Source organism: Oryctolagus cuniculus, chromosome 15 (genome assembly GCF_964237555.1).
Source record: "Oryctolagus cuniculus chromosome 15, mOryCun1.1, whole genome shotgun sequence".
In the NCBI taxonomy this organism is placed as follows: Eukaryota; Metazoa; Chordata; class Mammalia; order Lagomorpha; family Leporidae; genus Oryctolagus; species Oryctolagus cuniculus.
This window is the reverse complement of record NC_091446.1, coordinates 23,248,699-23,275,257: the sequence shown is the minus strand read 5'-3', so window position 1 is coordinate 23,275,257 and position 26,559 is coordinate 23,248,699. Positions and strand designations below refer to the sequence as shown.

At 40.8% G+C, this 26,559-nt stretch overlaps 1 protein-coding gene across 7 annotated transcripts in view; it reads right to left on the bottom strand.

Moving 5' to 3' along the window:
- The window catches only part of SORCS1 (sortilin related VPS10 domain containing receptor 1), a 574,197-nt gene that overhangs the window by 141,087 nt on the left and 406,551 nt on the right, over positions 1-26,559 (bottom strand). For all 7 annotated transcript variants that reach the window (XM_070057266.1, XM_051824149.2, XM_051824151.2 and 4 more), the window contains exon 6: positions 9,138-9,202. In XM_070057266.1, the coding sequence (XP_069913367.1) occupies positions 9,138-9,202 (65 nt within the window). The remainder of the gene's footprint in view (positions 1-9,137; positions 9,203-26,559) is intronic.

Here is a 26,559-nt window from a genome sequence, read left to right as displayed (position 1 = left end):
GATTATATTATTATTTATTCTATCCTGCTGAGGGAAAAATTACCTCCAGGACGGGCATTTAGCATAGTGGTTTAAAACTCTGTTCGGGACAACCATATCCAATATCAGAGTGCTTGGGTTCAAGTCCCAGCCCTGGCTGCTGACTAAAGGTTTCTGATAATGTGCACCCTGGGAGGCAGCAGGTGATGGCTCAAATAGTTGGATCTTTGCCTCAGACATGAGAGACAAGATTGAGTTCCTGGCTCCTGAATCTGGCCTGGCTCAGCCCTGGCCATTGCTGGCATTTGGGGAATAAACCAGTGAGTGGGAGATGTATGTCTGTCTATATGTTTGTGTATGTGTGTGTGTCTATGTGTCTTTCAAATAAACAAATTTACTGAATATAGCTGTTGTCTATATTCCCACTAAGGTCTTTTTGCTTTTTACTTGGTAAATTTCTTATTAGGTAATGCATTAAGCCCTTTTACTGTAATGTAAATTTAAAATATGTTTTCTTAAAAACTTAAAAAAAGAAAGGAAGGGAGAGAGGGGGAGGGTTGGTGAGACAGAGGGGGGACAAAAAGAAAAAGGGAAAATAAAAAATATATAAATAAATAAACAAATAAATGAAATTAGACAGACGTTATCTCTGTCAGGGGTGGACACATACATGCAAGAGTGAGGAAAAGTCCAGAAGGCTGCTGGGAATGCTGACAACAGTAAGTATCATTCCAGAAAGAGGGATCCATGGGCAAGAGCACAGACTCACGAGACAATGTGAGTTGTGTTTGGGAAACATTAGCTGTGTTTGTGAGGAAGTCACTCTAGAAACTAGTTTAGTTGAGCGAAGACACAATATACAAATCTCACTCAGGCATGAAAAACTGACAAGCACATTTTTTCCTGTATTTGCATAACTTTTCCAAATTTAGTTTACAAAGAAAGTGGTAAGGGGTTACCTGCCCTCCTCCCCCGCAAACACACACTCACCTATGTTTGCGGGGGTATAGGGAAAAGGAAGAAAGAAAGGAAAGAATGCAGAAATGAAATTGGAAAAGAGAAAAGTATGGACTGGAGGGAGTAAGAAATGAAAATAGCTTGGTAGCACACTTGGAATACGGGAGATGCTCAATGACGAACAATCTGGAAAATCCCTGTCTTTCATCACGAATTAAGCGTGAACAGATGACGCATTCTCCTGTCCCTCTCTATCTTCTGGCCACCTGCTCCTCCTGACATGCTTCAGCCATGCCAAGAATGCTCACACTCCATATCCTTTGCACGTGTGATTCCAACCGCTTGGCATGTTCTACCATCAAGATGCACGGCTCTCTCCCTGACTTCCACAGGGACTAGGCTCAAATACCAAATGCCACTTTGTATCAGAGTTTTCTTTCCAGACAGCTCTCTCTTCCCCAATCACTCCCTTTTCTGCCTACTCCATTTTATTTTTCTTACACATTTGTATACACATTTCTTGGGCAAATTCACTTTGTACTTATCCATACTCGGTCTCTCCTAAGTAGAATGGAAATTCTGTGAGAGCAGGGCTTTTGCAACATTCCTCCTGTTCAAGCTGAGAAGAGTGCCTGATAGATTTACAACAAGATTTATTGAATGAATGAAGGGCAGAGCTGGACTGAACCAGACCTGCTTCAAGCCCTAGTACTGAGATGGTGAGAAAAGGATTTTACATTTGTAAGATTCATTTTCCTCATCATTAAATAAGGAAAATCACAATAGTACCCACCTTCCAGGATTACTGTTAGTAATGCATCTGCACATGACCTATAGCAGCAGCATCAGGCAAATAATAGAACTAGAATGTATGATATCAGCATCATTATTGTTTGAAAATGTGCGGAACAAAGGAAGGAAATGCACGAGGAAGTTCCCAGGTCTTTATGATGCTACTTTAAAAAAACAAAATGTAAAAAAAAATCAGAAATATTGGCATTTTTCCAAACACCTGGAAATTGCCACATATCTGGCTGCAACACCCTGAGGGATCCAGGAGATCCTACAGATATCTGGAGTGAAAAGTGCCAAGTTTTCCTTGCACATCTCTGTTCTCTCATCCTAGGATGGGCGGTCAAGGAACAGATCTCCTGGCAGGTGGAAAGGCACAAAGGAAGCAGAGCACAGTGGCCATGAAGGTCCCCACATGAAGGCTGCCCTGCTGAGCCTGTTACTTTGCTCTTTCTGCCAAGGTTTTCACTGCTGTGTGGGGAGGTCTGCGCTATCTTATTTCACGCTTTTTGGTTTGGTTTTTTAGGGGCACCTGTGGATTATTAAACCAGAAAGGCCAAGAAGAAATCACTAGTAGATGAAATCAAGAGACTTTCACAACATGAAAAAAAGAGTTGAGATGACACCACTAGAAAGAAAAGCAGGGTTTAGGTGCTGCTGAACCCCTTCAACCTTGCTGCTTGACTTGAGGACAGAAGACAGGAACGCCTGTGGTTGTTTGATGCATTGGGAAGAAGTGGGAATCTATCTGAATCTGAAGCTGCCCCGAAATGGCAACTTACAGTGTGTTCCAGGGCTCCACTCTGGAAGCTTTTAATAAATTGACTGCAAGAGAAGGTAAATGAAGACTAAAGTGTGGCATCTGATAATGCCAACTACTGTGCTAGGGTTGGGACTTTGGCTGGAGTGAGGATAGCAAGTTTGATCTTTTCTAGATTTTCATATAAATGTCAAGGTGTGACTCTAAAGTATTAAAGAGATTCATTGTCTTTGAAGTTTACTAAAGAATCAAAATAGTAAAGAAAAAATTTAAAACTCTAAATCTCAATCATAATAAAGTCATCTAGAGTTGTTATTTCAGAAAGGCTGTGACTGCATTAATGGAAATATACACTGCACATGGTCTCTGAACCAGGGATTTCCTTCAGCAATTTCTTTTAGTTCTGATTACTGCTTGCATGACCTTGAACACTTACTAACTAAATACATGATGTGTGTTCATATATAGGTATTCACACTGTTTGAAACAGCTAAAGGTCTACACGCCTATTAAAGAGATACTGATTATTAAATTATTGCTGATTATATAACAGAGTTCTTTGTAATGATTATTTATGAAATTGCTAAGTTTATATGTTCTGATATGGAAAGATTTTTAACTTGCAGCTTTACAACTTAAATGTTTTTTGGGTATGGATGTGCCTGTACTCATCCAAATGAGCCAAAATAATGTCTGTAGAAATACAGCTATACACACACAGAGAAAGATGCATGTGTGTTACATGTGTGTGCGTGTAAACCACTATGTCTTAGAAACTGGAATAAAGGTCAGGAAGTTGATTTTGCTTTTCAATTGATTCATTGGAGGATGGCTTATCCTTTTTATTGCTGCTGCTTTTGTTGTTTGTATAATAGCAATCTATACTCATAGTAAAACCTCCACTGCACTCCATAGCTTATAAATCCAGGACCTTGAGCAGAGTTCTCATTCACCTCCACACAGCATTCCATCAGGTTTGCCTCATCCAGATACTGACACACGTGCTGTTAAATACGGAAAACACAGGACAGGAAGCAGAAATGAGATTTCTAGTTCTTACTCAATATCAGAATGAGTGAAGTAAATAGTTACATAAAATTGCAATGTTCATTTTACGTTATTTCAGCTTGTAAAATGCTACTTTGAGGTTCATTCACAAGGGTTTTGGGGCAGTCACTTTCACATTTGGTTAAAGGGTCAACATTTTTTCCCCCAGTGAAAGAGATTAGTCCTTGAGTAAGTTGTTGCAAGGTTATTTACTCATGCAGATAGAGACACTGAAGCCACTAACTGTCCCCTGTCCCCTGTTCCTGCTGGCATGGCTCACCACCAGTACACAAACATTCAGGTCATTGGCTAGGCCTTTCATTTCATTTCAGAAGGAAAAGAAAGAAGTAATAATGCCTAACTTTGTTGTAGGTTCTCTTACCAGATCTATGCTTCAAGATGAGCACATATATATATATATATATGTGTGTATACATATATGTATATATCTCATATACATCTATATATTAGTACTATGTGAAAAATTATTATAAAATTAATGTTCTTTCCTCCAAAGCTACACAAATATAAACTGTAGCACCCAATTTCAGGGAGTTTCTTGTGCTCCTCTGTTTGCCCTGCAGGACTCCGCATCCCTAACATGGTTAATGAAGACTTGTCTTTAAGAAGATATACATGTGTGGTTACACACACACACACACATTAATCCAATAAATACTATGTGCTTCAGGCTTTAAACTGTTTTTGAACCAAGATTAAACAAGATATGATTTTGTATCAAACTTTTTCAATCCAAGTTTGATCAGCATTCTCTAACTATATACACTGATGCCAGGTAAATCGTTAGGATGTAAGTTTTCATTGTAGTATTTTAACAACTGGATACAGGTAACACAAATATACACACACACAAATACACAGAAGATATTTGGCCACTGAAATCTCTGTTTCCTGATAACAACTTATCAATTTATGCTAAGTTCAATGTGGGAGCCAATAACAAATTCCACAACTGATATTTAGACTCACAATTTTCTAGCAGTATTTCCTGTGATTGACTGTAACTGAGCTGTGTCTTTTCTGCTATCTCCCCAAGGCAGAGTATGACCAGGAAGAACAGCATCCTTGACAGAGGTCAATGGCAAGACACCCATATTTCAGAGTAGAGATAAGAGATGTCTGTGTCGTTCACAGAGTCTCACAGAACAAAAGCTTTCCAGAGCTCACTCTCCCCTCAAACAAGCAGTTTTCAAATATATACAGAAATAAACTATAAAAAGAAATCTAAGGACATTCGAAATGAGATCAAGGCTAAACTAAATAAAAATCCCAGATAAGCACTAGCACCGCATTCCCCTGCCTGCCTGGCAGTCAAATCAGCTAGTGAGAGATTTTTCCTGACTCAAAGGTTTCAGTATCTTGCCCACAAAATTCCTGAACACATTAACATCATAAAACACATTTTGTGTTCAAAGTCAAAAATATTATTTTAGCATATACCTTACAAGATACATGACTCAGAATATAAGTAGTGGACCCAATGTCTTTAAATTTTACATGAAACAAGAATGAAGAGATGGAGAAACAAGGAATGATCACAATTAGGAAACAGGTGGAAGATGACAGAGGGATACAGGAAGTCTTGGAACCACTGACCAGCCTGGAGCCTGATTTTGATGAATATACTCTCAAATCATTATCAGTTACATTTGCTAACTTCTTGCTGTTCTGACCTCCCTGTTCTCTGTCTTTCTTTCCTCCTCTCTGATTCTCTTACCTGGAGCCACAGTTACTGACTGCGTTAGAGAAGGTGTGTGTTGGGGGCCTGATTATGATCCTGAGAAAATCTCACTGTTTTTTACAGTCAGGTGAGGTGTTATGCTTAGATCTTTTATTTCGATTGGTAGGCAAGTTTTTCTCTTTTGTTTTGACAGGGATAACTTTTCAAATTAAATCCTTTTATTGAATTTTCACCCTTGGATAGTTTCTGAAGATGCTGCCTTTGCAAAAAAAAAAAAAAAAAAGTAAAATAAAATAAATAAATTAAAACTGATATATTTCATGCCTTGTGAAAGTTGAGCCCAAGATGACAGTTTGGCATTATCAACTGCGATGCCTCCAGGGAGCAAGGATAATGTTAGGTGTAAGAAAACGGCAGACCAGGAATTGCAATGGCCTTTTTGCTTTTAGGATGTGGGGTTACGTGCATCACACGCCACAAAACAGAAAGCAGCATTATCCCCAAAAGCTTGACAATGAAAGCAGTCTGGGATGCTATCAATTCCACCTAGAGTCTTCATAACAAAGGGTGTAGTCATGGGAGACAGACCCGAAAGCTCTTCTATCAGTTTTCTGTTGTGGGACTTTGCTACTCAGTGAGTGTTCTGCAGATGGGCAGCATCGGTATCATCTGGGAGCTTGTTAGGAATGCAGAATCTCAGGGTCCTCCTGAATCAGAATCCACATTTAACAAGATCCCTGGGTGGGTCACATGGCTGCTCACGTTTGAGATGCAATGTTCTAAAGTTTTCAGGCAACTTGGTGAAGGAGGTAAGATAGCCATCCAGTTGGTAACCCTGACAACTGCTCAACTAGGCATTCATTCAAATATCTGCTTAGCAAGCTCCCTCTACATGAAGACACTGTAGAATGAGCTGGAAATATAATATTTTTAAAGATTTATTTATTTATTTGAAAGGCAGAGTTACAGAGAGGCAGAGGCTGAGAGAGACAGAGAGGTCTTCCATTTGCTGGTTTACTCCCCAAAGGGCCACAATGGCCAGAACTGAGCTGATCCGAAGCCAGGAGCCAGGAGCTTCCTTTGGGTCTCCCACGTGGGTGCAGGGGCCCAAGCACTTGGGTCATCCTCTACTGCCTTCCCAGACCAAAGCAGAGAAGTAGAAAGGAAGTGGAGCAGTTGGGACTCAAACCGGTGCCCATATGGGATGCTGGCACTGCAGGTGGAGGCCTTACCCGCTATGCCACAGCGCCGGCCCTGAAATATAATCTTGAATAAAGATACGCACAGGCCCTACTCTCACAAAACTTGGAGATGGTGAGATGTGATCAAATAATCAGGTAAATGGAATGCACACAATTTCAAGCTGAGATAAATGCAATAAAGGAAAACTTAGTTGGATGAAAGAAAACAAAATAACAAACTGGTTTAGATTGGGAGCTCAAGGGAGGCCTCCCCCATAGCCTGAGGTGTGCACAGTCCACCTAAGCAATTACACTGGATGGGTTCGGGTGAGAGGAACGGAGGAGGGCATTCCAGGCAGGACAACAGGCGGTATCAGGTCCTTGCAGCTCAACACAGAACCCTGCTTGTTCAGAACCTGAAAGCAAGCTCAGAATCCTAGAGGAGTGAGGGAGGAAAGGTCAGAGTGAGCTCAGGCTGAGGTCAAGGCAATAATTTTCCCTTTATCACAGAGCACTGGAAAGTCAAAAAGAGCTTTAAACCAGGTGAGGCATTATTATCATAGCTTTAGGAAAAAACTGCTCTGTTGTGTAGTAAGAAACGGACATTGGCATCGAAGATAACATCATCTGTTCCAGGAAATGGAGGGGTCACTGCAAGCCTTCTGCCTGTAGAGGTGGCAAAGAAGCTCCTGACTGCTGAGCTCATGTGACAGCAGGCTCAGTACTGGGAATAACCCCTGTGGCAGCCACGCCTGCGTTTACAGGGCACAAACGTTATGGCCAGCCTTAGACACCGACTCTGCCAAGGGACATATTCATGCCCCCAGAGGGGAAGCAGAACGTCTAGAGATGAAAGTCTCCTGGTGTGTGCATAGTCAAAGAGCACGCATGGCTTCTGGGGAGTCTGGGTTGCAGAGGTAACCTGCTTTCTTTAGTTCTGAGCTGGTGAAGCCAAGTGTCTTCTTCTTTGCATTCTGAAGACTTAAGAACACGTTGTGAGATGCAAACGGCAGTGGTAGAACGCTTTAGAATTGTGAGGGGATATTTTAGAAACAGAGAATGACTCCAAAATTAGATTTCCTCTCTTTGGCTCAATGCTGGGCAAGCTACATGTTTATTACTGCATGGTAATTGTGCATAGTCCATTCTCTTTCTCTCCTCTAGACTGGATAACTCTTTCTCCCTTTTCTTTTCTTCCCATATTCCTCCTCCTCTACATCCTTTCTCTTTTTTCTTGTTTTCTTTTGTCCTTCTCACCTGTGGGCTCTACCTCAGCAGCAGGGATATTTGCTAATCCTTTTGAGGACCCTTCTGGGCAAAGAAGAGGTAAGAATCTTAAACTGTTGTTGAAGTGTGTGACAGGTCAGGTGCTCTCTGCTGCATTTTATATGCATTGGCTTTTCTAATTCTCACTGGCATGGGTTTTACTGTCCTGACATATATCATATAACCTGAGGTGTATTACTATAAACTCTCTACGCCTTCATTTCCTAATCTGTAGAATGGAAATAACAATATGCAAAGGTGCCATGAGCATTAATTGTGTTAAAATATAGAAATTACTTAGCAGAATTCCTGGTATGGTACCTGCTTAATCAATGTTAGCTGCTAAAGTAATCATTGTTATCAACAAATTTAATGCTAGTTGAAGCAACAGAGGCAGAGTTTAAGTAGCTTTTCCAGGGAGATACATTTAGCGAGTTCACTAAGGAGACCTTCAGACATGGGTAACTTTCTTCCCTCTATATCTCTACCTAAAGCCACACTTTGCAGCACACCCAAATCGACTCAGTAAGGACTAACAAAGGGTAAGCAATGGACTCAAACAACTTCCTCTTCTGTTTCTTAGGATGGGGATATAACAGGATGCTTCTCTCTTTTTTCTGCCCCCCCCCCATGTATTTTGTGAATCACCAAATGAGACAATGTGGCTCTGCCTGGATGATATTTGACAAAATGCAAAAATAAAGCACAACAACATTTGCAAATAAAACAATAATTATAACAAAAGAGCTTAGAAATCAGATATGTAGAATATTGTATTTACCTAGAAAGATAATTCAACTGGGTTACAGGGTTGTGCTTGATGGAACAAGGACATAAGCCTCAGTCATTCTAGCTCATTGCCCAAAAGATAGATAAAATCAAGAATTTATCCCTTGTCCCTGAATCCCAATTCACTCTCACACCCTATTGTTCCCCACCCTACCCTTGCATTCTTCCCCAGGTTTGGAAGGGTGGTATGGGGAAGCTCACTTCTACCTACTGCCCCCGACCCCACCTACGATATAAAGAGGCCCAGCCTGCTGAGGTCCAAGCCCTCAGTTCAATCTGCATGCCAGCTGAAAGTTGGTCAACCTCTGCAAGTTTATTTTCTTTGAATAAATCTGGTCTGGCTGTGAGTTCGTTCCTTCTCTTGGTTTCTGCCCCTTACATTTTCCTACAGTTGGTGCCCATGTGAGGAGGCACCATTCTGTGCCCTTTTTCCTTACCTCTTTTCCTTACAGTGCTCATATCACCACTATCCAAATATACCTGGAATATATATCCATATAATTGCATTTATGAAGATTATTATGATAATCTAGACAACTAAATACAGGAGAAGTCCTCCTCCCAAGTGACTTGGCTCACTGCTACTATGATGAAATACTCAGTGCATGACAGACTGATAGAAACACCATTACTACAGACAGTGGGAGAAAGCTGATTTACTTACGACCGTCCACAGTTCTGGCCTCAAGATGCACCAGGTCTGGCTCCTTGTTTGATGCCATCACAGACCTAAACATAGAAGAACATGGAAAGGAACATTCACATTATGGACATCACACACACCCCCAGGGGCCCCCACCTTTCATATTCCCACACTCCTAAACCACAGTGCTTGGAATATATCTACACTGCATATGTATATATGTATATCAGGTTATATGTATATAACCTGATAGCAAATTTTCACTTCAAATAACAATAATAATGGAACCTGTTCTTGATGAAGGCCAGTTTGAATTCAGCTAAAAATAATGTATGTTATTAGTCAGACATGCAAGTAAAAGTCCAGAACATGGAGCAAGTGTACTTTCCTAATAACTCCACTGATAGCATATTAAACTATACCAAGCACATAGCTTTGGCTGGGTGACTTGAACAATGATTTACATAGCAAAATGATGAGATTAATTTTTCCGATTGACATTGTAAGACTACCTACACCGGCCTATGAACCATGAACAAACCCTGGGACCCAACCAATGCAGCAGCACTAAACAGAATGACCATTCTCTGTATTGTTTAAACCAGAGCACAAGAAAAACACAGGTGCATTTTACTTCATGATGTGTACCTGAAGCCCTATGTGTAACTAATATTAAAGTTGACTGAAAATGCCTTGGAGGCACATATTATTTTGTGTTATCTTGCAGTGAGCCATACTAAATAGAAAATAACTATTCTGTTACATAAATAATGTGTCCAATCATACTGTATCTATGTAATTTTTATACTGTAAGATTAATTGAGCTTGGGACTTTCTGTACTTTTATAAGGTCAGGATTTGCAGAATTGTAATTAGCTCCATTTTTACATGGAAAGTAATCAAATGCCTCCAAATTGGTTCCTCTGCTGCTCCTTAGTCACTCAACCACACCATCCAATGCATACTAGAATAATGCAGATGTTGAAAGCACTCATCACATTTAGGACTCAGGTATCCGAATCCCGATACTGCATGCCCGCCTCAATTTTTGCTGCTCCTACTCATGCCACACTCGGAGATGCTGCCATTCACTGACAGTGTGACATTCCTTTCCTTGTCCCTTCCCCCACTCATAGCTTCTGTCCTTAGCTCCTTCTACAGCTTCACTTCATCCTCTTTTACTCTAGTTAAAGTACAGCTCAGAAGTTACTTTCTCTGTTGAAAATGTGCTATTAGCAACAAGGAAAGCATTTCCCTTCAATCAACCAATCCTCTGATACATATATCATAGGGTCAGGTATTTAGCAGAGCAGTTAAGAAGTCTACGCTTTTTTTTCTTTTTTTTTTAAAATTTTTTGACAGGCAGAGTTAGACAGTAAGAAAGACAGAGAGAAAGGTCTTCCTTCCATTGGTTCACCCCTCAAATGGCTGCTACGGCCGATCCGAAGCCAGGAGCCAGGTGCTTCTCCTGGTCTCCCATGGGGTGCAGGGCCCAAGCACTTGGGCCATCCTCCACCGCACTCCCTGGCCACAGCAGAGAGCTGGTCTGGAAGAGGGGCAACCGGGACAGAATCCAGTGCCCCGACCAGGACTAGAACCCAGTGTGCCGGCCGCCGCAAGGTGGAGGATACCTAGTGAGCCGCAGCGCCGGTAAGAAGTCTATGCCTTTTATTGGCATGCCTGGGTTTATGCCCAGCTCCAGCTCCTGACTTCAATTTCCTGCCAATGTAGACCCTGCAGGACAATAGTTATAGCTCAATAATTGTGCCCCACTACCTACTTGAGAGACCTGGATTGAGTTATTGGAGCCTGGCTTCAGCCCTTGCCTAGTCCAGGCCATTGAATACATTTGGGGAATAAAGCACTGGATGGGAGTCTCTCTGTCTCTCACTCTCTCTCTTTCTCTGTGTGTGTGTGTCTCACTCTCCTTTCTTTTCAAATAAATAGACAAACATATTTTAAAACACATTAGCAGAGTTTATTGTAAGTCATTGTTTCTATCATTTTCCAAGTGTAAATAAATACCCTCCTTCAGCACAGACACAGATACACAAACTCACACAGTCACCAAATAAAGCTAGCAGAGGAGCTCACTGTAAACATTTCACACTGACACTTACAAAACTACATACATACATACTGATAGGTAGGCAGACTGCAGGCAGGGACAGAGGAAGGAACCAAGGAAGATTAAAGAATAGAAGGAAGGAATCAAGGGAGGGAGGGAGGGAGGAAAGAATGAAAGAGGGAGGGAGGTAAAGGAAGAATGTATAAAGGTGTGAATTCCATGAAATAAGTATATTAATCTTTGTCCTAGGGTAGTTTCTAAAGCTTTTTCCCAACATAGGGTCTGAGGCTTAGCTGCTTAGTCACTTTTTATCTGTAGAAAGGAGGTCTCCTTCAGGCTCTATTATTTCTGTCAATAAGTTTTCCCTGAAGATACAAGGCCTGACATTCAGAGTCTATGCTCAAAATATTAAACCCTGCTTTTTCTTCTTCCAAAATACAGAGATTTCCTAATAAAGGTTTTGTAACTTCCCCCAAAGAGAATGTGGCATCATTTGGACATTTCACATCCACTTGGATACAGTAGGAGGTGACTCTTTCACCATCATTCCAGTTAAGGGCTGCAGTGACTCTGTCTCTGGGAGGTGGCTCTCCATCTTCCCACCTGCAAGTGCTGATTAGATTTATGGGTGACCTCTTCTGACAAGGCCACAAGCCAGGAGCATTAAATAGAGAAAATAAGCTGCCTGAAAAATGTAAACTAAAAAGCTCAGCAATTAACTGGTTTTTCAAAATATTAATGCGTAGTTACACGTTATCTATCTGCCTGTTTGCCTACTGCTCTGAATTGCTTCCTTGAAATGACTACCACCTTTTATAACCAGGAGAAATCTCGCATCCTGGAAATACAATGTTAAAAACTAGCAGATCGGGGCAGGCATTTGGCCTAGTGTTTAACTGCTATTGGAGTATCTAGATTTCAAGTACTGCCTACACCCCAAATTCCAGCTCCCTGATAATGCAGAAGCTGCGATATAGCAAATGATGGCTCAGTTAGTGGGGTCCAACACTCACATAGGGGATCTAGATTGAATTCCAGGCTCCTGTACTCAGTCCTGTTACACGCATTCAGTGAGTAAATCAGTGGATAAAAGTTCTCTCTCTCTCTCTCTCTCTCTCTCTCTCTGTGTGTGTGTGTGTGTGTGTGTGTCTTTTTCTCCCAGCCTTTCAAATAAATTTTAAAAATTACAAAAAATAAACCTAGCAGACTTTCTGACTTGCCTTTTTTGCTTTATGGCTAGTGTCACCAGAGGATAAAATGACTACCTGGATCTGGTCGCAGCTTTGTAACGGCAGAAGTTGTTGTTTTAAGTAGCATTCACTCCCTCCCCCCTTATCAACTAAAGTAAAAGAATAAAGTGTAAAATAGAGTCCTTTGTTTTTCCAAAATCTAGTGTGGCTGATCAATCTGCTTACTCTGCCTAAACTTTTTTCCACCTACAATAAAACAACTACAACAACAAAATAAATTTTAAAAATCAAAGTCAAACTCAGCGTATCCAACCATTTTTACTTGCCAGTGTTCTCACCCTTAGATCTAGTGTTCTAGGAGAATCCTGAATACTCAAACATGACATAGAATGACTTCTGCTTTTCCTGTATGGCTCCCCTGAACTCTAATTCCCGAGGCCAAGCAGTTCTAAATGTCCGTCTAAGGGCTGGTTCTGTTGGTCTGACGTTGACTAGGCACCTTGGGCAAGAACATTACTATAGTTAACTCAGATGGTGTAATTTGTCCAAGCCCACATATGCCCCCATGTTTTAGGTGCAGTAATGGAGTCATGTAGTTTTCTGTGTGTTTTAAGACCAACTGTTGGAGTTCATCATGATCATCATCATCATTGTCATCAAAAGCAAATGGAAACATAACATTTATTCAGAAAAGAATTCCGAATGGTCTTATTTGCAGAGTGAGATCTTCAGACTGGCTTGAAGCATCTCTACCCAAATATGTTATTAAGTTTTACTTCTAGTATTAAAAACAAAGTGTTAGGGAATCTTTGCTTTATGCTTCTTGATCATTCTGTACACATTGTTCATCATAGTTTATTGGACCTCTGCATAAATGACTCTTACTACACTGCAGTACAAGAAGGCAGGTGCTCTGTTAGTACTGGATTCTCTGTGCATGCTACAGCACAGAGAAGTGTGCTTCATCAATAGTATATTGACAACATTTTTGCACTAGCAGATAATTAATATTATATCTGCTATACCTGGTTATTCAATTCTGGGACTTAGAAAAATCTTTCCATACAAATACAAAATGAAAATTTTGGTTCAGAATTCTTTAATTATACAAAAAGGTCAAAGGTGGGGCCGGTGCCATGGCTCACTTGGTTAATCCTCTGCCTGCAACACTGGCATCCCATATGGGTACCGGGTTCTAGTCCGGTTGCTCCTCTTCCAGTCCAGCTCTCTGCTGTGGCCCGGGAGGGCAGTGGAGGATGGCCCAAGTGTTTGGGCCCTTCACCCCATGGGAGACCAGAAGGAAGCACCTGGTTCCTGGCTTTGGATCGGTGTAGCTCCAGCCGTGGTGGCCATTGGAGGGTGAACCAACGGAAGGAAGACCTTTCTCTCTGTCTCTCTCTCACACTGTCTATAACTCTACCTGTCAAAAAAAAAAAAAAAAAGTCAAAGGTAGCTGTGTCTTATCTATCTTTATATTGCATTTATGTCTAACTGGGAAATTGAAATCCCTTCTTGAATTGAATCTCATGGAAGGATTAAAGGGTTCTCATGCCTGTGCATATCCTGGTGTCTGCCTGGAATTCTCTCTCACCATCCTTCTGCTTTCATGAACTCTTTTTACTACGGCTCAGGTGCAGATGACTAAAGTTGAAACTATGCCACTTACGCAAGTTAGTTATCCCTTGTGAGACTTCCACAACCGTGCATATACTTGAACACAACATAAAAATGATTAAATAAATTTTCTGGGAAGATACAACCTCAAGTACCTAGATAATTTCTGAAATATAACAAGGGTTCAAAAATTCAGCTAATTCCTTTCTTCTCCTCTTCCTCCTTATTTCAAGAGATGGGTGGGGAATATTAGTACTTATGTAAGAAACTAAAATTAATCTTGGTAGTAAAAACTTCTTGGTATGACACCATAAAGTCAGAAATGATTTATAAAAATTATTATAATCATAAGTCAATGGACAAAATATTAATGCCTCAAAGATCAATTATATGAAAAATATAAAATTCAGATATTTATTCACTCACTTATTCCATGAGACATTATCAACCCCTATTACATGATGAACACAGGAGTTACAGATTCCCTACTCTTAAGATCTGTAGGGCAGCAGATGAGACAATAGTCCAAGGAAATGGGTTGCAATATTTAAGGTGCTATTTGAAGACATAGAAAGAATGTCATTGTACCTGCAGATAGAGACAGAGGAGAAAGAAGGGTCAGAAAACTTTAGAAGCAAATAGAGTGAATCTTCAAGGATATGCCACAATACACTCAATGGACAGAAGGGGTGGAAGGACATCCTCTGTAGACATAAACAGCAAGTACTAAGACCATAAATCAAAGAGAAGAGAAGAGGAGCCAGTGGCCCCTACTAGTAAGGCAATAGGCTGGATCTAGAAGTAGAGCAGATGATAAAATGAAAGTTAACAGTGTCCAATCATGAAGCAACATTTGTACAGTGCTAAGGTTTTAATGATTGCAAAAGCCACGGAACTGCACCAAACAAAGTTAAGCATCTAAGTTTATCAACAGCTAAAAATAACTTTAGGAACTAAATTTCTCTCTTTGTGTTTCCCATCAAGGGACAGTCTCAGATGAAGTGCACAGGCCAGCCTGGGTCAGCCCTGTTGATGAAACAGGAAAGAGCTTGCTGCAGCCTCATGCACCCCGGCTTCCACTATCTTTAGACGGTGTTCACATTTAGGAGTTATTTAGGAATAAAACCTAAGGCTTATCAAAGACAGGAATACGAATAAAAATAAATCATACACTGATATAGTGCACCGGTGATGCGAGCAGTGCAGCCTCAGCCTTCTGAAATACAATCAGCACGATGCAGCCTTTGCAGACATTTTCTACAGAGAAACTCAGAAATGTCACCAGTTTATCATTCTCCTGGCATTTCGTCTGAGTTTATACCAGTTTAATATAGTGCTCAATAAATGCTGCAGATCCACAAAATGTCCTGATGTAGATAACCGCAGAGCAAGCATTAAAAAATAAACACCGTGACGGGATAGCACCTATTTATTCAGATTTAGAATTGCCGTTAATGGCACACAGAGGAATGAGGAGGTATCTGCAGAGCAAGGGAGGCTGGGAGGCTGGGCGCCGCCGCCTTCCCCCTCTCTGTCTGAGATGGAGCCTTCATGTTCCCTCAGGCCCTCTGCAGGAACAAGGCAGCAGGTGGTCCAATCAGCTACCCAAGGAAGAAACAAAGTGCTTGACAGGTATCAGTTTTTGGATACCTTGATTTCCTTCTCCACAGTCAAGGGTTTCCCCTTCACCTGCCACCACAGTTAGGTTTTCAAACATCATGAGGAAAACCCTGGCTAAAGCCACAGCTTTTATTCGTGAACAAAACAGCTTAGCCTGATGTCTCATCTGCTGCATACCCAGGGCAAACAGATTACTTAAAATAAAAAAGTAGTGTAGAGGTGTAGTTTTAAACTTTCTTGAGCCTAAAAACCACACTTGCTTTCTCTTTCTTTTCTTGTGGTCCCCAACTGTCACACTGTTTTTCCAGAACCAAAGTTATCCATTAAACAATAATAAAAATATAGACAAATAAATAAACCAATAGTAACAATGCTTAAGTCTCTTTGGTGCAAAAAGGGCAATTGAGAAACAGCATCACCTGCAATGTGAAGCCCACCACAGTCTGCCTGCATTTCTTATCCCAACATTTTCCTTGTCTGACATCTGCAACACCATGTGTGTGTGTGTGTGTGTGTGGTGTGCGTGCGCACGCCTATGTGTGTACATGTGACTGTGAGCATTTGTGCATGCGTGTTAACTGGAGATAAGTGAGGGAGGAGTGCCTAACTGTGAAAGAAGGTATACATACAGCTTACAAGGGCAGGAAGGAGGAGAGGATGTGTGTTGCTTGGTAGAAGTAAACTTGAAAGTGTAAACAATAATGCTGAGAAACAAGCGACACGTCTCTGGAAGCATCACAGTGCCCGAGACTACCTCGACCAACACAAATCTTTCTCTGGCAATTCTCCCTCCTCCCCCACTTTCTCTTCACTGAATTTAAGGGGTCTTCTTATTCCATCTTTGTCTGCATTTTTCTATTTCCTTCTCATGCCACCTTTTTTTCTTTCTTCCCCATGTCTGTCTTTGTTGACTCCCAAATCTGAATGTGGAGGTGTAAAGAGACTATGGGGACCATGACCTCATCAACAGGCCTGAGTCCACACACAGAAATCACAATGCCAGTGGAATGCAGAGAAATTCAGTTAACATGATCAAAGGGGAGAGGACTGGGCTTATAGTATTGTTTTTGAAAGATTTTATTTATTTACTTGAAAGTCAGATTTACAGAGAGGCAGAGGCAGAGAGAGACAGAGAGAAAGAGAGAGAGAGACGTCTCCCAAAATGGCCGCAATGGCTGGAGCTGAGCCAATCAAAAGCCAGGAGCCAGGAACTTCCTCAGGGTCTCCCACACAGGTACAAGGGCCCAAAGACTTGAGCCATCTTCTATTGCTTTCCCAGACCATAGCAGAGAGCTGGATCGGAAGTGGAGCAGCCGGGACCTGAATCTGCGCCCATATGGGATGCTGGCACTGCACGCAGCAGCTTTACCCACCATGCCACAGTGCCGGCCACAACTTGCAGTATTTTTAAATAAGGTTTCTTTTTACCTTTTAAAAATTAGTGGTATCATACCCAAATGTTTTAGCTAGTTTTGGTCAATAATATATCTAGGAGGATTTTCCATACTAGAACAATAAATTAATGTGATTAATATATAGTTGCCGTATTATAAACTATTGAATGAAAATATCCAATTTATTTTGCTATTGTCTATTAATAGATGTAAAGAAAAATGTATATAAATTTAGGTAAAAGTACTGAAAATACACACAAAAATACTTGATTGTAGTCACTTCTAGAAGAATTTTGCAGTGAAGAGGATAATCCCAGAGAAACTTAGCCTCAGCAGTGATTTTTAAATTTCTATAAGGAATGGAGCCAGCATTGTTGCATAGTAGGCTAAGCCTCCGCCTGAGGTGCTGACATCCCTTGTGGGGTATGGTTCAAATCTTGGCTGTTCCACTTCCGATCCAGCTCCCTACTAATGTCTGGGAAAAGCAGCTGAAGATGGCCCAAGTCCTTGGGCCCCTGCATCCACGTGGGAGACCCAGAAGAAGCTCCTGGCTCCTGGCTTTGGATCTGTCCAACTCTGGCTATTGTGGCCTTTTGGAGAATAAACCAGCAGATGGAAGACCTCTCGCTCTCCCTCTCTCTGTCTGTCTCTTTCTCTCTCTCTCTCTCTCTCTGTCTGTAACTCTTCCTCTCAAATAAAATAAATAAATCTTTTAAAAAGTTTCTATAAGGAAGATCTACATATGCAATACCCTTAGAAGTAAAATATGTGTATTATTAATTAAAAAAAACAAAAAAATCTATTCTATCTGGAAAATAAAGTCTAAGGTGGGAACACAGTGAATGTGTGCACATCATAGAGAGAGAGGTGAGTGGGATTCATGCAGGGATGAAACCTGGAAGGCTTTCAAATACTAGAATAATTGGAATTCTGTCACCATCTTACTAAGAGTTCTTCAAAGACTAAGACTGGCTGTTTGGCAAAAAAAAAAAAAAAAAAAAAAAAAAAGCTAAGGACTATGTGGGAGGAGGGTGGTATTTGTGTGGATGTTGAGGAAGGGGCTGGAGGCTGTGTTTGGGACAAGAGGGGTCTCAAGAACAGAAGAGAAAGAGAAGACAGTATCTTTCCACTTCTCCTTTGCAATTCTGTCAAGGACAAAGGCCTTCAAACCAGAGAGTGGGGAGCAAATACAAGTTTAAACACTGGAGATCATCTGATCTATGGAAATTATATTCTATTAGAGAATTCCCAGAAACACCTATCTCCAAAGTTTTTGTCTGAATGTATCAGACAAGGAAAACAAAAAACAAATTCTCAATGTATGATGGTTTGTTAGTTTGTGAATTGTGGGAACGCACCAGAGTAGTTATATATCAATTTCAGAGAAAACAAACAAAAGAGAAACTAAATTGAAAGCCAGATGCAATCAGACATTCTAGAGTCACCTACCCACACCTCAGTGAATCCGCTGTGCACCCACACGGGATGCTGCAGGCAAGTCAGCACGGAAACTGTTGCTTGAAGCTGAGAATCCCTGGGATACCCTGAGCATTTCACAGGCAGGGCAGACAGATGAGCATAAACTATTGCTTTAATGGAATAATGAATGAATTTTAAAAACTTACAGAATATTCACATTGTGCTTCGCATGTTTCTAGGAATCAGCATTGAGAAAGAAGAAAACCCTTTTACCTCATTTCAATAGTGAAGTCAGGGAAATTAAAAAACATAAATAAACATGTATCTCAGATGCTGATAGCATTTTTGAAAGCGATGTGGGAAGAATGTATATATACTTTTCCCAAGGGATTTAACTAATCAAAACAAAATTGTTGCCATATGGTGTTGACCAATGGCTGGTGTCCATCTATTAAGTGTGGGATGGATGTCACACAGGGCTCCAAGGCTGTGCCCTTGTCAGTGTATGGCTCATCAGCTGTTGACAACTTGGATAAGAACACATTCTGTGAACCCAGAACATTTGCACATGACACAAATTGAAGAAAAATAATGACAACACAGAGGCAGTTTTAGCTCTGAAGGTAATTTACTTGCCTAATAGCGTATACCTAATAAATGATACAATCAGACTGCAGCTTAGGCCTTGTAAGTCCTCTCTGGCCCCATCTATTGTTTACAGAAATGGTAACAATAATAATAACATGCTATATACTATTATATGTAATAATACATAACAACAATGATAGTACTTCAGCATGAGATTGTTGTGAAGAGTCAAAGAAGGAGTATGTGCAGCCATTGCTTTCCTCAACAGGATGCATTAAGGCATCCTTTAGAGACGAACAATGTGTTAGGTGTCCACTGTCCAATCCTCTTAAGCTACAGTTAAGGAAGCAAAGACTACAAAAGATCAAATATCCTTGTCCAAAGTCACACTACTCAAAGGGCATCAAGGTTGAAACTTCTAGTTCAGGTCCTTCCTACTTCCAGTGATCCTTCTCATAAAAATAACAGAGAGAGAGAGAGAGAGAGAGGGAGAGAGAGAGAGAGAGAGAGGAAGGAAGGAAGGAAGGAAGGAAGGAAGGAAGGAAGGAAGGAAGGAAGGAAGGAGGGAAGGAAGGAAGGAAGAAAAAAATTCCTTTCATTTTACCTTTCCACGTCTTAGAAACAATTGTTACCTCATGAGGTAGCCTGTGTGGTTTGCGTTAAATGCATGAGAAATAATGGGGAGACCTCAGACATTTCAACCTCTTGCAAGGGTTACACTGTGCAGACTATGGTAGCATAGGCCCCAGTTTATTTGACAGTGTTCTATGTCCTAGAGATCAGAACCAAACTGGATCTTAATTTCTTGGACCTTCAAAGATTAAGGCTTCTAAATTTGAGCATAATGTCTCTGTGGATAGCAGCAAAATGACTAATACACTGTGACGCATGTCAGAAACACAGTGTCAGGCTCCACATGGACTGCCAGGTGCTGGCCCTCAGGCAAGGCTGGTTTAACCATCCTTGCAGTAGCCTCTCCATATTTTATCAGCTTGTTACTACACAAAAAGCATCCTCTTGCTTTACTGCTAGATGAGTGGTACTTCTGCAATACTCTCCTTAGAGAGTACTGCCTGTAGCATCTGCACTGAGAAGGGAAAGGGATCAGTCAGTAAAGCCTGGAGGAGAGCAAGGAGAGAACTGGGTTAGATAGAAGAGGAAATGAGATTCATCTCCACCACAGAGGCAGACATTCCTGGTGTGTCAAACAGCAGCCATTCTCTCTAGTGCTCTGTTTACCAGTGTGATGGGATCTGGAGCCGGCCAAACATGAGGATGCTACTCTGAAAATGCTTTAAAGTCCATGCCGGTTTGATTTTGAACTCATATTAACTGTGCAGTCAGGGAAAACAGTGAGATAATGTGCAATGAGAAACAGACCTTTCATATCTTTTAATTGTTTTTCTCAATTATCATTTCACTATAAATGTGACTTTCTAAATTAGACATTAAAATCTTAGTGTGACAGAAAGAAAGGATAGTGGAGGGTAAGGGGGGGGGGGAGTTGGGAGTTAGAGGGAGTGGAGAAGGTGACAGGGAAGAGAGGACAGGTGAGTAGAGGGGTAGATAAAGGGCCTAGGCACATGACGACGAGGAGAGGAGAGAGGAGGAGCAGAGCTGAAGGGAGCCGAGTTGCTCTGGTCACAGTGCATCACTATTGTTTCTCTCCCACCAACTGCTGAAACAGTGCCTCAAATAACTGGGCTGTTATTTTATTGGGGGGGGGGTGAAGATTTATTTATTTACTTATTTATTTGAAAGTTAGAGTTACAAAGAGAGGAAAGGAGGAAGGGAGGGAGGGAGAGAGAGAGTATGTGTTATCTTCTGCTGGTCCACTTGTCCATTCCCCAGATGGCTGCAACAGCCAGGGCTGAGCGAGGCCAAAGCCATGAGCCAGGAGCTTCATCTGGATCTGTCACATGGGTTTCCAGGGCACAAACACTTGGGCTATCTTCTGATGCTTTTCCCAGGCCATGAGCAGGGAGCTGGATTAGAAATGGAACGGCTGGGACCTGAACCAGCACCTGTATACTATGCTGCTTTCGCTGGCATCAGCCTCAGTATTACAATGCTGGCCACAATGCTGGCCCCAGGGTTGTTCTTATTATCAATTGTTTAGAAGCAGAAAACAATTCTGAGTACTTATTTATTACAGGACTGCCCTGACAACCATGGGAAGAACCTGCTGTCAGGTGGCATCACAAATACATTCAGCCCTGAAGCTGTTGACACTGAGATCAAATGCCAGGTTTGTTCCTGACATGGCTGGCCCTGTGCTGAGTGGCTGTGGGATTCCTCACTTACGCAACTTGCCTTCCTTGGCTACTGAATTACTCAGAAAGGCAAAGTGTTCATAGAAGGCACAGAAAGGGCTGCTTTGTTCTCTGGGGTGGTGATGCAGAAGCCATCTCAGGCACATAAATATTCTCGCAAGTTTCATCTTGTCACAATAGAGTCATAAAGTTGCTCTGTTCAGTACATGATAATGGCTTTGTAATTCAATTATTGGTAGTATTTGTCTTCTGGGATTTATCTGCCTTTAACTTCAGCTCATGTAAAACCGTTTGCCATAAATCTCACAGATACAGGTTCTGTCCCCTAGCCCAGGGCACATCTTGCCATGCCTGTGAAAATCTCGACAGCTTTCTCTAAATTATGGAATTGTTCTGTTTAGAGGTGTTGCTGTTTTAAGTGCCAGAGCCAACAATAAAAAAAACTACTGGGACAGGTCCATTTACTCTAGTTATCCTCTTCAGAGGAAGACAAATCCTGACAGACAAGTTCCATTCTCATTCCATAAGACTCTTCTTATCCAATTCTTTGGCACTGTTTTGCAGGGATTCCTGCAATCCACAGGAAGTCAGAACATGGCTTTTAAATACTCCTTGAGTATTGAGATCTTTTTTTCTTTAAAGATGTATGTACATATTTGAAAGGCAGAAAGATCAAGAGACACAGACAGACATAAAGAGATGTTTCATCCACTGGTTCACTTCCCAAATGGCTGCAACAACAAGGGATGGGCCAGGCAGAAGCCAGGGTCTGGAACTCCATCCAGGTCTCCCACTTGGGCGAGGGGCCCAAATGCCTGGGCCATCTTCCACTGCCTTCTCAGGTGCATTAGCAAGGAGCTGGGTCTGATGTGGAGTAGCTGGTACCTAAACCAGCACTCCAATATGGGATGCTGGCATCCCAAACAGTAGATTCACTGACTGCACCAGAATGCCAGCACAGTAGATTCTGATACATAAATACATTAGGTCTGAGCATTCATGGATTAGCTAGTTTTAGAGCTGATTTTAGGATTTTTTTATATGTATACTCTGAACTCCTTCATTTTTCAGTCCTCTCTTCCCTCCAACATTAAATTTGCCATTCCACACCTAAATAGTTGTCTCTAAGAAAATCCTATCTAATCGTTGAATTGGGGATTAAATCTGACTACCTCATCTCCAGTATTCATTCCTTATTTTTATTTCCCATTCTTATTGTTTACTGAGATATATTTTCAACTGACTTTATACACATATGATTAACTCTATGTTAAGTAAAGAGTTCAACAAATAGTATGAAGAAGAGGGAAAAAAACCCTGTTCCTTGACAGTTAAGACAAAGGCTGCTCAAGTCATTGATTCTCAAAGTGTCAATTTCACTTCCACAGATTTCCTTTTAGGCATTCTATCAGCTATTTCAGATCAGGGGGAACATTTGGTATTTGATCCTTTGGGATGGGCTTATTTCACTAAATATGATGTTTTCCAGATTCCTCCATTTTGTTGCAAATGACCAGAATTCATTTTTTACTGCTGTATAGTATTCCATAGAGTACATATCCTACAATTTCTTTATCTAGTCTTCAGTAGACAGGCATTTAGGTTGATTCCATGCTTTAGCTATTGTGAATTGAGCTTCAATAAACATGGGAGCATAGATAACTCTTTTATTTGATATTTTATTTTCCTTGGGTAAATTCCCAGGACTGGGATGGTTGGGTCATATGGTAGGTCTATATTCAGATTTCTGAGGTATCTCCAAATTGTTTTCCATGGTGGTTTTACTAGTTTACATTCCCACCAACAGAGGATTAGGGTACCTTTTTCTCCACAGCCTCACCAACATTTGTTATTTGTTGATTTTTGTATGAAAGCCATTCTAACTGGAGTTAGGTGAAACCTCATTGTGTTTTTGATTTGCATTTCCCTGATGGCTAGTGATCCTGAGCATTTTTTAATGTGTCTGTTGGCCATTTGGATTTCATCTTTTGAAAAATGTCTGTGTAAGTCCTTTGCCCATTTTGTAACTGTGTTGTTTGTTTTGTTGTGGAATTTCTTGATCTCTTTATATATTCTGGTTATTAATCCTTTATCAGTTGCATAGTTTGCAAATAATTTCTCCCATTCTGTCGGTTGGCTTTTCATTGTCCTGAGTGTGTTTTTTGCAGTACAGAAGCTTCTCAATTTGATGCAATCCCATTTGTTAATTTTGGCTTTGACTGCATATGCCTCTGGGGTCTTTTCCAAGAACTCTTTGCCTATGTCAACATCTTGCAGGTTTCCCCAATGTTGTCAGGTCATAAATTTAGGTCTTTAATCCATGTTGAGTGTATTTTTCTTTAAGGTGTGTAAGGTAGGGGTCCTGCTTCATATTTCTGCATGTGGAGATCCAATTTTCCGAGCACCATTTGTTGAAGAGACTGTCCTTGCTCCAGGGATTGGTTTTAGCTCCTTGGTCAAATATAAGTTGGTTGTAGATGCTTGGGTTGATTTCTGGTGTTTCTATTCTGTTCCATTGGTCTATCCATCTGTTTCTGTACCAGTACCAGGCTGTTTTGATTATAACTGCCTTGTAGTATGTCTTGAAATCTGGTATTGTGATGCCTACAGCTTTGTTTTTGATACATAGGATTGTTTTAGCTATTTGAGGTCTCCTGTGTTTCCACATGAATTTCAGTGCCATTTTTTTCTATATTTGAGAAGAATGTCTTTGGTATTTTCATTGGTATTGCATTGAATCTGTACATTGCTTTCGGAAGAATGGACATTTTGATGATATTGATTCTTCCGATCCATGAATATGGAAGATTTTCCTATTTTTTTTTTCAGATTTTTTTTTTTACTTTTATTTAATGAATATAAATTTCCAAAGTACAGCTTATGGATTACAATGGCTTCCCCCCCATATTGTCTCTCCCACCCGCATCCCTCCCCCTTCCCACTCCCTCTCCCCTTCCATTCACATGAGGATTCATTTTCGATTCTCTTTATCCACAGAAGATCAGTTTAGCATACATTAAGTAAAGATTTCAACAGTTTGCTCCCACACAAACATAAAGTGAAAAATAGATGATTTTTTAAATGATGATGAAATCAGATCAGACCTATTGTCATGTTTAATCCCAGTGAGAGTCAAGTTGGGAATTGATAATTTCTTCTCTTTTTTTTTTTTTTTTTTTTACAGAAGATCAGTTTAGTATATGTTAAGTAAAGATTTCAACAGTTTGCACCCCCATAGAAACACAAAGTGAAATATACTGTTTGAGTACTCATTATAGCATTAAGTCTCAATGTACAGCACATTAAGGACAGAGATCCTACATGAGGAGTAAGTGCACAGTGACTCCTGTTGTTGACTTCACAAATTGACACTCCTGTTTATGGCATCAGTAATCTCCCTATGCACCAGTCATGAGTTTCCAAAGCTATGGAAGCCTTTTGAGTTCACCAACTCTTATCTTGTTTAGACAAGGTCATAGTCAAAGTGGAGGTTCTCTCCTCCCTTCAGAGAAAGGTACCTCCTTCTTTGAAGACCTGTTCTTTCCACTGGGATCTCACTCACAGAGATCTTTCATTTAGGTGTTTTTTTTGTTGTTGTTGTTTGTTTGTTTGTTTGTTTTTGCCAGAGTGTCTTGGCTTTCCATGCCTGAAATACTCTCATGGGCTTTTCAGCCAGATCGGAATGCCTTTAGGGCTGATTCTGAGGCCAGAGTGCTGTTTAGGACATCCACCATTCTATGAGTCTGCTGGGTATCTCACTTCCCATGTTGGATCACTCTCCCCTTTATTTATTCTATCAGTTAGTATTAGCAGGTACTAGACTTGTTTATGTGCTTCCTTTGACTCTTAGTCCTTTCATTATGATCAATTGTGAACTGAAATTGATCACTTGGACTGGTGAGATGGCATTGGTACATGCCACCTTGATGGGATTAAATTGGAGTCCCCTGGTATGTTTCTAACTCTACCATTTGGGGCAAGTCAGCTTGAGCATGTCCCAAATTGTACATCTCTTCCCTCTCTTATTCCTACTCTTATGTTTAACAGGGATCACATTTCAGTTAAATTTCAACACTTAAGAATAACGGTGTATTAATTACAGAATTAAACCAGTCATATTAAGTAGAACAGACAAAAAAACTACTAAGAGGGATAATGTATTAAGTTGTTCTTTAACAGTCAGGGCTATGCTGATCAAGTCACCATTTCTCATAGTGTCCATTTCACTTCAACAAGTTTCCTTTTTGGTGTTCAGTCAGTTGTCACCAATCAGGGAGAACATATGGTATTTGTCCCTTTGGGACTGGCTTATTTCACTCAGCATGATGTGTTCCAGATTCCTCCATGTTATTGCAAATGACTGGATTTCATTGTTTCTTACTGCGGTATAGTATTCTAAAGAGTACATATCCCATAATTTCTTTATCCAGTCTACCGTTGATGGGCATTTAGGTTGGTTCCAGGTCTTGGCTATTGTGAATTGAGCTGCAATAAACATTAGGGTGCAGACCGCTTTTTTGTTTGCCAATTTAAATTCCTTTGGGTAAATTCCAAGGAGTGGGATGGCTGGGTCGAACGGTAGGGTTATCTTCATGTTTCTGAGGAATCTCCAGACTGACTTCCATAGTGGCTTGACCAGTTTGCATTCCCACCAACAGTGGGTTAGTGTCCCTTTTTCCCCACATCCAGACTTTTATTTATTTATTTATCAGGTAGAATTACAGACAGTGAGAGAGAGAGAGAGAGAAAGGTCTTCCTTCTGTTGGTTCACTCCCCAAATGGCCGCAACGGACGGAGCTGCGCTGATTTGAAGCCAGGAGCCAGCTGCCTCCTCCTGGTCTCCCATGTGGGTACAGGGGCCCAAGCACCTGGGCCATCCTCCACTGCTTTCCCAGGCCATATCAGAAAGCTTGACTGGAAGAGGAGCAACCGGGACTATAACTGTCATCCATATGGGATGCCGGTGCCACAGGTGGAGGATTAACCTAGTACGCCAAGGTGCCGGTCCCCTATTTTTTGTATATTCTTCTATTTCTTTCTTTAATGTTTTATAATTGTCATCACAGAGATATTTGACATCCTTGATTAAATCTATTGCAACTTATTTGATTTTTTTGTAGCTATTGTGAACGGGATTGATCTTATTTGTTCTTTCTCAGTCTTGGCATTGTCTGTGTATATAAAGGCTGTTTATTTTTGTGTACTGATTTTATATCCTGCTATTTTACCAAACTCTTCTTTGACTTCCAATAGTCTCTTGGTGGAGTCTTTTGGATC